The sequence below is a fragment of the Chiloscyllium plagiosum genome, chromosome 18 (genome assembly GCF_004010195.1).
Source record: "Chiloscyllium plagiosum isolate BGI_BamShark_2017 chromosome 18, ASM401019v2, whole genome shotgun sequence".
NCBI lineage: Eukaryota > Metazoa > Chordata > Chondrichthyes > Orectolobiformes > Hemiscylliidae > Chiloscyllium > Chiloscyllium plagiosum.
The window spans coordinates 16,176,006-16,189,688 of NC_057727.1; the positions used below are offsets into that span (position 1 = coordinate 16,176,006).

General features: G+C 36.2%; 1 protein-coding gene across 11 annotated transcripts in view; it reads right to left on the bottom strand.

The window, feature by feature from the left end:
- setd5 (SET domain containing 5) overlaps positions 1-13,683 on the bottom strand; it is a 167,449-nt gene that overhangs the window by 31,783 nt on the left and 121,983 nt on the right. For 10 of the 11 annotated variants that reach the window (XM_043707775.1, XM_043707772.1, XM_043707768.1 and 7 more), the window contains 2 exons: positions 12,526-12,776; positions 4,912-4,968 (listed from right to left, as the gene is read on the bottom strand). In XM_043707775.1, coding sequence (XP_043563710.1) covers positions 4,912-4,968; positions 12,526-12,776 — 308 coding nt within the window. The remainder of the gene's footprint in view (positions 1-4,911; positions 4,969-12,525; positions 12,777-13,683) is intronic. The other variant, XM_043707776.1, reaches the window with a different exon arrangement.

Here is a 13,683-nt window from a genome sequence, read left to right on the forward strand (position 1 = left end):
TTGACTAGTTTAAAGCCATTTATAAGGAGGTTGTTCAGAGTGACCCTGAAAACTTCACACTTCTCATGTCATTTTATTACTATTTATAGGATAACAGCGACAAATACCAATTGAAGTATGTGCTCAGTACTACCAGGCAACCATATTGTAGAATGGGAAAATTCTAACAATACAGCTTTAGCCAAGAAAGTGACTAAAGCAAAAGCAGGCTGTACAGAATTAATACGAGAATCAGTACTATGGAGTAAATGCAGGAATGTTGATTGGGGACAATTTGTACCAATAGAACACGGATTTAAATTAACTTGGGTTGCTCAATCAGATTCAGTAAAAAAACAGTTAGTATTTAAGTTTCTAAGATAACTAGGTAGCTCAGATATTTTAAGAACCATTACAATCTTCAGTGGTATGTGTCACTGCCAGTTTGCAAAGCTAGAGGCTAAACTTCCTGTGAAGTCTTCTGAAGCTAATCCAGCGGGGGTTGAGTGATCCAATTTCCATGATGTCACGATGAGGCTTAAACCAAAAGCTTGCTGATGGAGAGACTTAAACAATTGGCTTTTTTTTCCACATAGCTGCTAGCCATAATTCTGAGTTGAAAACAAGAAGCAAACTTACAACAGAAATGAAAAACACAATTTTTTTTTGTCCACACATTAGGTACACAACTCATTGGGCTTTTTAGCAGGATGGAGGAAATTTGACCCCCCCCCCCCCCCCCAGACTTGGTGTTTATATCTACCGGCATGTAACCATGCCCCAGCATTCATAAGCCAAAGTTCCAGCTGTAAGTGAATAGTTCCATTGTATTGTGGATATTTTGGGAGAACTGGAGATTAAGGAAGTAAACCCTGGCAAAAACTTGTGGAGTGCTGCCCCAAAGTGGACCAAGTGTCTAAACATGCCATCTTTCCAGCAATTTCTTCACCCAGCTGGTGCCAAAAGTAGGTGTTTTGCATTCCTTTGAATTCAATAAAGGAAGTGGAAGGGGAGACCCTATGGCCCAGGTAGATATAAATCTTGACCAGGCATCTGCCCTAAAGACGACACTCTGGTAATACTGCATGTGCTAACACAATGCAGGAGCAGGAGCTCCAAGTAATAAGGTCAACTGAAATGACACAGAAAACTGGTGCAATGGGCCATCTCTTATTGTGAGAGGTACCACCATATCCCACGGGTGAGTTAAGGGCAGCCCCTGGCTAGTAAGTTGCTGACACACCACGGTCCATTTGCCTCAATGTCTGCTTGGAACCTAAGAGTGTCTGCTCAACAAGTGGGTGGAATTGATTGCAGTAAGTAAACAAACAAAAAGAGGATGCCAACTTAGTGATTGGCAAGCTAGAAAGTCAGGACCATGTGCATGGTACTAACATATGGTGTGCAGCTGGTTGACAACACGGGCACAGTAAAGTGTGAACGTGATAGGCTGAGCATTGATACAGCATCCCTGCAAGAGACCAGGTTCACATAGAGTAGATCATCAAAAGAAAAACATTACACATTCATCTGGCAAGAACCGTGTGAGGAAAGTGCAGGCTTTGCTTTTGAGCTACTCTCCATCATAAAGCCACCCAACCCTCAAAAAAGGGTTTAGAATGTATTGTTCCCAATCATCTTGCAATTCAAACAGAGCCAATTAACCTCAAAAGACTTCAGTTCTATGAACAGAAGCCCTGAAGTAAGATATCTTTACCTAGTGGGGATTGCAATGCTATAGTGGATAGAGACAATGATATGTTACATTCCTTCCTCAAAATCATGGCTTGGGAAAGATAAATGACAATTATTTAAACTACTTTGTTGGTAAAAAGAGTTTTGTGTAGCTAACATCTTCTTTCAGGAAAAGTCATTCCGCAAAGTATCCTGAAGACATCCAAGACCAGGACATTGGTTATAGGCGAATCTGGTCATCACTAGGTGTGACTGTCAGTTAAGGATCATCAACACACAGAGCTACCCATCACCGAGCATTAATTGTGAAACAGGTCTCTCTCTGATGCATATTAGGCTTTTTCAAAGTTGAAATACTGTCTTCATATCAATAACAGCTATAGTGCCTACCCAGATTAAACACTCAGCATTCCCACAAACCATTCAAAAACAAAATGGACCATTCTCAAGACACCATCTATAAATTGGTACTGCTACCAAATACAAAGCAAGAGGAGAAAAATATTTACTGGTTTGAGGTGACCAGCAACATAATGGGACTGGGTACCGAACTATCTGCTCTTGTTAATTACAAATGAGCTATGAGCGAGGAAGCTCTGAATACGTTAAGAGCCACTTGAAGTAAAAATCTAACACACTGTTATTTCTCGCATCAATGACCACTGATTACAACACTGCCAGAACGTCCAGATGTCCTTCAATATAGGGAATGGCAGGGACATGTATGAAGACATTAAAAAGACAAGATTGCATCAGCAAAGAAAGTGGTTCCACTGAAAACAGAGGCAGTGGACATGATCACTGACTACAATAAACAGCTAAATGATGGATGGAACACGACCTTGAATTGTATTCCAGAAAGAACACTCTAAAAACCATAGAAAGCTTGCCTGTCATGGAAGAGCTGGATATTGAACACAATACAGGAACTTAGCAAAGCTGAAGACTCACATCCCATGGGTAAAACTCCAGGTGCTGATGCTATATCACTGAACTCATCAAGCAGGAGAAACTGGCAGTTCTGTAAGTGACTCCCACCAAAGTTTTGACCATATAAGCTGAGGTCATCTATTTAAGTTGCTCAACAAAACTGACTGCCAGCCAAAACTGCTCAAATGTGATCAATCACGATAATGTGATTGTTCAGGACAATAAGGACTAGGCCACATCAGAAGACTTCAAGATCCACAACGGGGTCAAACAAGGTTGTGCTTTAGCCCTGATATTCTGCTCTTTGCTGTTGTCGTATGCCTTCAGGTAATCTATGGAGGCAGTTTATTAATAGGCCAGAACTGTTAGAAAGCTGTTCAGCCTCACTCACCAGCGGTTCAAGACAAAAGTGCGATAGAGTTATTTTATGCTAATAATGCTGCACTGACATTCTATTTCAAGGAACAAATATCTTGGTCCAGGATGTTGCCCATACCATCACCTATTAGTACTGATCATGCAACATTCTAAATTCTTGACAACTTCTTCAATCACCAGCAATCTGTCACATGATATTGAAATCAATAGACATTACAAAATGTGAAGCTGTTAATGTCCACGCTGAGTGTAGAACAGCAGCAAACTGACTGAGAAATTGTGACCATCACAAGCATATCTCGTCATCACATTCCTTTAGTCATGAGATTTGGACAAATTTATAAGGCAGTTTGAAAGGCTGGACATTTTCCAACTTCACTGTCTGAGATATGTTGTTGGCATCTCTTTGCAGGATAAGATTATCAACTAGACCTTAGTAATTGCATTAACTACACTCATTGCTAAGCCAATGATGTCAGTCTGATGACGGAGGTTTATTATGCCCAGAGACATTCTGCACTGTGAAATGTTCACTTGGTCATGACCACTTGGGTATCCAAAATGTTGCTATGAAGATTACAAGCAAGACATGAGGATGGTGAATATGATACCAACAACTATGAGGCAGTTACCATCAGACCATTAACTCAGGCTGACTGTACAGAAGGACATTGATAAATCTGAGCAGAATGTGAAGCTTATCCGACTGAGAAGAGTACAGTAAACAGGAACAGAGTCCAGCCTACTTTTTTCCTCCGCAGCAATTGTGGTATACCAGAGTAGGGCTCTTGAGCCAAACCTGGTAGCATTTATCAAAATTGCCCACCAGAGAGCAAACAATTGTTGTGTGATACAGGGATGCAACCTTCTGCAAGAAGTAGCCATAAATTCCATGACCAATTGTCATAAATACCTTGACTTATGCAACTCATGGATGTTAAATTTCAGGTATGGGCATGAAAAATATTGTTTCTAATTAAACCTGGCATTTCCTTTCCTCCTCGATGAATCATTAACGTCACAGTTAAATAGTGAGAAGCAGAATATTTTAATTGATTCAATATTTAGATGATTAAATATTCAGATAACTAAATAGACTTATGTCATATGAAAATCACTGTGACAAGAGTGAAGTACCTATCAGGGAGATGTTTTGGTTAAGTGAGTTGGAACCAAGCTCCTGGAATTTGTTTTTTATGCAATTTATCTGTTTCAGAACTGTTACAGTCATTTGGACTACATAAACTGTAATTTCTGGGAACCCAATTGCAGTATTTTTTAAATCGCAATGAATGAGTGTTTGCCAAAATTTCTTCTCAAATCTTCTTTCAATATGACAAATCATTTATTAGGGCTTTTACGAAGAGATGAATCTTTACTGAAAAATTTCAAAAAGGCAGTTACACAAAATCTGCTTGATATACAATAAAGGACTGTACTACTCAAACACATCAGAAGAAACTCTAAGAGGAATCTTGCAACAATTTCAATGTGTTGACTAATCCTCAGCATAGCACAGTGTCTAGCCAAATTGTACAGAATTTTGCTAAAAGTTGTTTTGAAATATCAAATTTCTTAAAATTGAGCTTAAGTTCAGTTTTGTTTGTGTGTAATTTAAAGATATTTTCTTATTAGATACACAGACAGATATACTATCCCAATCCTTGTCTCATTCTCTCTCACTCTCTCCCTCCGTGCCCACCATCATTAACCAAAAGATGATTCTTGCTATTTTATTTCCAACTGAGCCAAACTTTGGCAAGATTAGCCACTTACGTCATATGCACACAAACTCAACTAGATATATCAAAATGAGAATCATACATTTACAGGACTGGGGAGGGACCACAAAGAGAGAGAGAGAGAGAGATGATTCTACAAGGGCTTATTTCAGCCTTTCTAATCTAAGTGAGATACTAGGATAACTACCTCCGGTGAAAACGGTTCAGGCCTATGCACTGGGGAACTCTCAGGAGAGGAAATGTTCTAAGAGAAGGGAAAAGCATGTTATTAGAATTCTACTTACAAGTTGGGTAAGCAAAAGCAAGAGAAAGCCACAGTCTTTTATTGCAATACTGATTTAGTTACAAACAAACTCTCAAAGGGAAAAAAAATTTATTTTACACAAATCCAAATGACTGGATAATCTTAAACGTATAAATAATTATACTGGTGACTGCACAGTTTGGCACTGCGCAATTCACAGCTAAGTTCAATAAAGTTCTATTCTAGAAGCAACATTTCCATTTTGAAAACAAATTTTATATTGATTAGAAGTGATTTGAAAACTGAAATTTAAATACTATTATTTCTTATAACATTAAAAAAGTCCTCACCCCCATCCCCTTCCCAAAAACAAATATGATCAGCTGAACCTTCCCTCTTAGTGAGGGAATAACAATATAAAACAGGTCATTTCTAAAAGGTTGCAAAAGTTGATTTGTGATTGGTTGTCAGGCTTAAAGCACTTGACTCCACATTTTCATACATCACTACAGTTGGAGGACATACAGATGCTGATCCACTTACTGTAGGATATGATTTGATAGCAGCAACTTGCTATGGTGGAGCAACTAAAAAGGTAGCAAGAGTTAGTATAAAGAGTATGGAACACAAATACTTTGGACCTTAAATTTAGAGCTCAGTTTAAAAAAAAAGAGAGAAAAACCATAAAAACCAATCACTCAAGAAAGTAAGGTCAACTGATCAAAATCCAATCTTCATGCAATAATGCAGTAGAAAACTAAACTACCACTGTGAATCAAGTTCAATATTCCCACCTCTGCCATATGCTGCAGCTTAATGAGAAAAATGCTGTTTTATTTTTATTATTTTACCATTCTCCATGTTTGTTTGTAAACCAAAACACAACCAAGAATAAAACAATAACCTGTGGCTTATGGTTAGGCTTTATTAAAATAAAATGACAATGCAAAACTAAATTGGAGTGTTTCTTGGTCTATGAAGAAGCATTAGAAGATTAAAATTGCAATGTGTCAATGTGCAGACGCCATAGAGTCTGTTGAGGCAAGCATGTCAGAAGCTGGATGTGCGCAATGGCCTGATTAAAGCCATATGTTCTCAGGCTCAGTAATACACTGGTAAAGACAATGCCAAGAATTTCTCTCAGGTTCAGGCTTCAATCTTAAAAGTTGTTTGAGGCAATTATAAATGTATTCTCTGAAATATGACCTGTTAACTTATCAACAATACCATCTTTTCACAGCTATAAGTGAGAAGTACCAGCTGGCCCACTCTACAGTGCAGTAACTTACTTACCAAACAAATTGTTAAACATTCTTCAGGGCCATGAGTATACTTTTATTTAAGTACAAACCTCACTCAAATCAGAACTTGTGGTTTTTAAAGAACCACATAAGAAAATTCTAAAAGGCAATATTGTAAAGACAAAGTCGGGAACTTTTGATATTCAGGTAGATCCTTGAAGAATACAAATAATTTCTTTACAGTGGCACAGTTGAGAGAAACACTTGATCCTTTGACATTCATCCTCAGTAAATTATAACAATTTCAGAGGATGAGATTATCATGTTTTGCACAAACTGAGTGCTACCAGCAGTTTAAGATCTATACTGTCCACTTTGTGTTATACAAATTAAATATTATCTTGCATAGTCTAGGTGCTAACATATTGCTTCATCATTCTCATACTCGAACTGCAGAATAAAGGTGACAATTTGAAATAAATACCATACATATAAACAGAACAATAACTTATGCAATAAGAGCAAAAGAGAAAGATGTTCCAAAACTAACTCAATTGGTCTGGTGATGTATGCTTTATTTTGAGCTCATAACACAAATCGTAAAGTAATATTTTGAAGGCCGTTTTGATTTATCAAGTTTATAATTTTCTGTCAACACAAATTGATCCAGATCATAAACCTATACAAGAATATTAAATTAAGCTTGTAAAGTATTTTGACTGGTCTATATAAGAACCTAAGAGAATACATAAATAATCTAATCTAATCTAATCTAAAAAAATTTCAAGGTATAGTTTTTAAAATCTAAATATCAGCAAAGGAATACATCTTGTAATGGAGTTCATCTGTCAAGAAAGGTTTAAATCAAAATTCTCTGAAAAAGATATTAGTTACACATCAGATACAAAGCACCAAATTCAGGAGTTTGAAAACAAAGATTTTGACTGACTTTTTTTTAAAAGCAAAGTTGAAAATGTGAAATTACTTCTTGCTCTGCAATGCATTAGAATCTCTCAGAAATAAAATACACATTTATGCATTACACATAGTGTCTGTTATATGCTGTTTTCCATAGCCTATTTAAATTGGAAATTGGAACAAAATAAAATCTTGCAGCATCTTGATGGAAATCATGTCAGGTGGCTATGCTGGAAAGTAACCTAGTTTTACCTGGAAATAAAAAGCTATTAGTGGAGAAATGAACAAATTAGCTGTGTTGTTAGAATGAAGAATAATATCCTAAAGGAGAAGGTAACACATCAACTTGTAGACTTGCTCTCTTCATTTTAGGCTGTTTAAAAAAGAACTCATAACATTAGTTAATGAAGAATAGTAGCTCCTTCAGATTAATATCAGCCAGGCTGCAAATTTTTAACATGCCAAAAAAGTAGAAATACAGCATCCTATTAGCCATCTTATTCGAACTCCCAGCTTCTCAAGCACCAATTAATGCAAAATTGAGGCAAGGTTTGTGATGATTCCACAACACCAGGTTATAGTCCAACAGGTTTAACTGGAAGCACATTAGCTTTTGGAGCTTAACTTTGTACACCCCAGTCCAACACCAGCATCTCCAAATCATGTGTTGATTTCAAGTGCTTTCTAGAATTGAGCCAATGAAATTTTGCAAAAGAATTCATCTAACAATTTATTTCACGTCAGTTTAAAAAATTCATTTTACTACATTAAATCCAAAACTTTTGATACTTTGACTTCTGCTGTAAATTCTGTGCAAATCTCTTCCTAAAATGACACACTTACACTTGAACTAAAGTCCAAGTACAATAGCAAACTTCTTGCCTCATTGCAGAAAAATCGAGTCAGAACATTGCTCTCCCTTCTATCTTGACTAAAAACACTAACAGAACTACAATTCCTGTCCAACTGTGACTGAATCACAACTTGGGGTCTCTTGCATTGCAGGGCTGAGTATAACACACCAAGTGTTCAGCCACTGTTGCAGCTTTTTGAATATTTTTTAAGAAATACATTCTAGCTTCCAATAGTTCCATGATTTAATTCAATCAACAGCTGAGCTACACAGACCTGGACTAGAGAGGAAAATAAAGCAAGGTCCATTTATGATTGTTACCCAGTGACCACTGCAGGAATGTCTGTGAATTTGTAACTTGAAGATAAGATTGAATTTATTTTCTCACACCACTAAAACTCATAGATAAATAAAGGCCAGCTGGCACAACTGAAAATGTATTTGAGAGGAATCAATTTCTTCAAGAGATAAAAGGAAAAAGCTGGATTATTCCTGGTGTCTGCTGTCAGACTTTTGGCAATGTGATTTATCACAAACTGCTAAGAGATATTTGAAAGCTGCAATCCTCTATAGGAGGATATTTGTCCTCAGCTCGCCATCGCGGAGATCAGGAAATAACATCTACTGGCAATTTTCTATCATGCCTTATCCACCAATCAATTTGTTAAAATGTGTGTTAAAAAGGACACTATTTATGATATTGTAAACACTTACAATACTGACCCTGCTATTTCCAGTTAATTTCTGGCAGCAGCTTCCAGTGACAGTCTATGCAATTCAATACAGGAAACAATTATGTAGTAGTAGCTTCACTGGATTGGTAATCTAGAACCTCAGACTAATGCTCTTGGGTCATGGCTTTGAATTCCAACATGGCAGATGGTGAAATCTGAACTCAGTAAAATGTGGAACTGCAAAAGGCTAGTCTAACAGTGATCATGTTACCATTGTGATTGTCATAAAAACCTATCTAGTTAATATCAAGGAAGGAAATGTGCCAGCTTTATCCACTCTGGCCTATGCAAGACTCCAGACCCACAGAAATTAATTGCCTTCTGAAATTACCTAGAGAGCCAATCCATTCATGGATAATGAAAGATGAACAAAAAGTGCCAGCGCCTTCCACAACTCATTTAAGAACAAGAAAATTTGTAGAGACTAGAACTTACCCCACAAAAAAGATCAAGAGATAAGACTGATTAATATGGTCATTTGGTACTTTTTATGTATAAATTGGTTACCACATTTTCTCTACATAAGCGGTGGTTACTCTAAAAAGAAATATTCACTGGATAAGCAAAACACTGGATTGAGAGGATGTGAAAGACTTTTTTTCTCAACAGAATTCCTCTCTTAAAAGGAATTGTAGAAATTTATCTACAATCCAAGTTTTTCAAATATTGAAAATCTTCTTTCTGGGGATCCTGGATTAGATTCTCAAGAGGCAATGTCACCCTGCTCTTCTAGAACTTGAAATGTCTAGCGTGCAATGATCAAAAATTTAGGAATGAGATCACAACAGCTTGAGCATGTGATGATTAGGGAGGTGTGAGGTTGCTTGTCTCAGGGGACCTGGATGCTGAATAAACTACAAGTCTGTGAAATTTGTAAGCGAAGTAAGGAGAGCAGCAGATGCAGCAAGTGTGAAACAGATCACCATAAGAATTTAGAACAAGAAAGAAACTTGGCATGAAAATTGAAAAATGATACTTTTACATCTTAGAATGTAAAGGACTACACATTATTGAAGTGTATGTCAAAAGTAAACAACTTAACTTGGCAAGATAGATTTGTGGCAAGACTTAAAGTACTGGCAAATTTGAAGCTTTCAAAATCTATATATTGTGACAAATTTAACAAGTTAATACTAAATTGAATGACATAGCTAGAATATTAAAAGTTCAAGATCGCAGAAGTAATATTAGTCCAATTGTGTTTAGAAAAGGGTTTAGACTGGACTTCTGAGCTATTGAAATGTTCAAGTAAATAAGTGAATATGATTCTGTATCTGTTAAATATTTAATATGAAAAAGACAAAATTATGGTGAAGTATAACTATCACGCTTTGAATTAGTTCATATTTGCACTTGTCTGACTTTGAAAAAGATCTGCAATATGAATTTACAGTACTATGAAGACCATGCAGAGCATTAAACCTCAACAGTGTTTTAAGTCTAAGATGTCTTGACATAAATTTAAAACATTTGAATAATGACTTAATTATTAAAACTTCAATTCTCCAAATCATACAATGAACCAAAAATAGCTTGTAATTACTTAAGGAATATAGGAACATTTCTGCAATAATTACTGAATTCTGTTTGAAAGCATTAATTTAGAACAAGCTCTCACTAAAACCTGTTCCCTGCATAATTTCTTTTCAGAATGCCACTTTACAATGTTGACTGTCAAGACATTTATAGGAAATTGCTCTCAAATATTTTACGGAAGTAATACAAGCTGGTTGATAGGGCCGCTTGCCTCAAAACAGCATGAATGCTAGCAACATGGAACCAATCCTCCAATCCTGAGTACATCACATCCACTTCATGGGCACGTTAACTGGGGAAGCATTGAATGAAGTTTCAAGCTTCCGCCCACAGGGAGGTATTGAAGTTAATTAATCAAACAGTTAAGTCACCCTATGCATTTGGATCACCAGATATGTAGGTAGAAGTCTGGGAGTAAAAGATGTGTCAAAATGTAAGTTGGTATCTGGGGGAGAAATTCTGAAAGGTTAATTAAATCAAAGAAATATACTGCAAACCCACATACCAAATCTTTCACAATAATATTTCTTGTTTCACTCCAAAAATCCTATTGCATGAAGCAGAATGCTTTGCTAGAAACAAAGGCATATAAACATTAGTGCTGTCATTTTCCTAATGTGGGATTAATGCTAATCATCATGTCATGCATATTTAATGTTAAAAATGAAAGTAAGGTTTAGATCATTGGCATTTCCTTTTACCGATGTCGTGTAAAATGAAAACAAAAAATTATATTCACCTTCAATAACCTAATCTGTGTCAGTTAATGATGCTGCAAACAACTGGTTAAACAGCAGGTCACAACTTTTGTCTTATGGGGAATCAGGAAGAGTTTGAAATGAAAAGTAGATGGACAAAGCTATTGAACATCTGATTTTATTGGAATAGCACTGCAGATATTTAACATGTTTTGGAACATATCACACAGTCCTGACAGCTTAATATTTTGCCTTTTTGAATGTCAAAATATCTCCAGATTGATCTATGCAATTGGTAGGGGATCTAAACCAGCCACCCCATAAGTGATGTTATAGGGAATCTATTCCTGCTATTCATTATTGTCATAAAACCATAAACCCATTTACAGATAGAGAGCAAGTTGAAATGATCCCCACTGTCCTTTAGGGGGTGCCATTTTGGAATTACACTTTATACTTTCTTCCACTTCAAAACAATTATTAGGATATTCTTGTTCACATTAAAAGTATTATAAAACTGTTCCAATGGCTAGATTCCTATATTTATATATACACCATACAGTGCACATGGTGTGGCAAAATATTTAGATTTTCTCTTCTTTAATTCAATTTCTTTTGGCTATTAGTTACCCATTTCTGCATCAAGAGAACACAGTGAAATCAAACAATTTGATCCCTATTCTGCCCATCCCTTTCCTCTCAAATCCCAACAGGCTCAGCAGCCTATCACCCAATTCAAAAATAAAAGTTTTGCTAAGTGGAAAAGTAAATTAAGCAAAACAATTCAAAAGGTGATTTTGCTTTCACGATCAGATTTAACCTATTTTTATCACATGCAATGAATTTTTCAGCTATTTCTAAACAGATACTTAATTAAGTTTTATGGTTACTGCTGTTAATTCATAGACTCAGAGTTGTGCAGCATGGAAACAGACCCTTTAGTCCAACTTGTCCATGCCAACCAGATATCAGAAATTAATCCAGTCCCATTTGCCAGCATGTGTCCCAAATTTCCCTTATCCCTTCCTATTCTTGTATCCATCCAGATGACACATAAATGTTGTTAAGAATAAGAACACAGCTAAAAGACAGATTTGTTTCATACAATATGCACTTGGGAGAGGTAGGGCAATTGCACTGTATATAGAAGGTGCACCTCTAGGCTTCAAAACCACAAATGTTCATTGACATACTTCTGGCTCAGCTCTAAGACTAATGCATTCATACTCCATACAGGCGGTCTCTAAACTTACAGGCACATCAAAATTAATCTGTATGATATGTAATTTAAAAACTAGTCTCAATGCTGAGTAATCCAATCAAACAGTTAGAATCAACATACTAAACATCATTTCTTATAAAAGCAGTGTTCGGTGTTGCTGGCACCAAAGTGAATGCGTGTTCAGCTGGAATGAAGCTATATAGTTAGATAAATTGAATTTATTCTTTTTTTTAAAAAAACAAATTCTATCAAACAAGGTACAGCATTGGAACAGTTTTATTTTCTGAAACAATACTAAAACATTAACTTGCATCTTAAGTGTGGACGGCAGTCTCTTTATTCGAGATATATTTACCTCAAACTGTAGTGGGGTATTACATCGGCTAGCAGCATGGGAGTGAAGGGGAGAGTAAATTACATTATATCCATTTTTCTTCTCCTCTTCTCCTGGAAACAAGGTGCAAGGCGTCATTACTGTCGGGCTGGACATAACTGTATCTGTGACAGATGCAGGCGCTGATAATGGACTACAAGGTCCGGGCAAATCAGTCACACTCACGTCTGACAGATACCGTGCTTTTCGCTTCTTCAGAGGCGTTATCAACTCTACAAAACAAAGAAGTTACCAGAAATTCCATTATAAATTGCAAAGAAATACTTTTAAAACAAGTTAAGCAGCTGGAATACATTGAACCTCTGGATATTTCAACACTGCAATTATTCATCCCACTTAGGTTCTGTCAATGCTTCTGAGTTATTTCCAGAAAAGTTCAAGTATTCTTGCAGAAATATCGAAATGCAGGTCAATGAGCTTACCATTTGCCAACAATTTCAAACCTTGTTTGATTAAAGAACCTTTAGAGATGAGTGATCACAAAATCATAGAATTTCACACTGTCTGAAAGTGAGGTAGTTTAAATTTGAAGCAAGGGTGTTAAATTTGAGTAAAGGAAATTCTGAAAGCATGGGGTACAAGTAGATTCATTTAGGGAAATACATTAAAATTCATGACAAAATAGGCAATGGACAGTCTTTAAAGAACAATCACATGGCTTACAGCAACTGTAAATTCCTTCATGATACAAAAACTCTAAAAATGTCAGTCAACTGTTAAAGATTCAAATTGAAGGCTTCTGAAGAAGTGAGAAATAATAATAAAAGATGTAATGAGGATTAAGAAGTTTTTAGATACAGCAAAAGAATACGAATATATATAAAACAAACGGAAGAATAGAATGTGAATGCAAACTAGCTAAAATCATAAAAAAAGGAACTATGACGCTACTTCAGGTATATCAAAAGGGAACATCTGGCTAAAATGAATGTGGGTCCATACGGGCAGAATCAAGACAGAATAGAAAGATGGCAGAGAAGCTAAATTATTCATTTGTATCTGTTTTCACTGAAGAAGGTACAAGAAATCTCCCAAAATTAGAGATCCAAGTTTCTAAGGAGAACGAGGAGTTGAGGTAATTAGTAAGAAGGTTGGACTAGAGAAATTAATGGGGTGGAA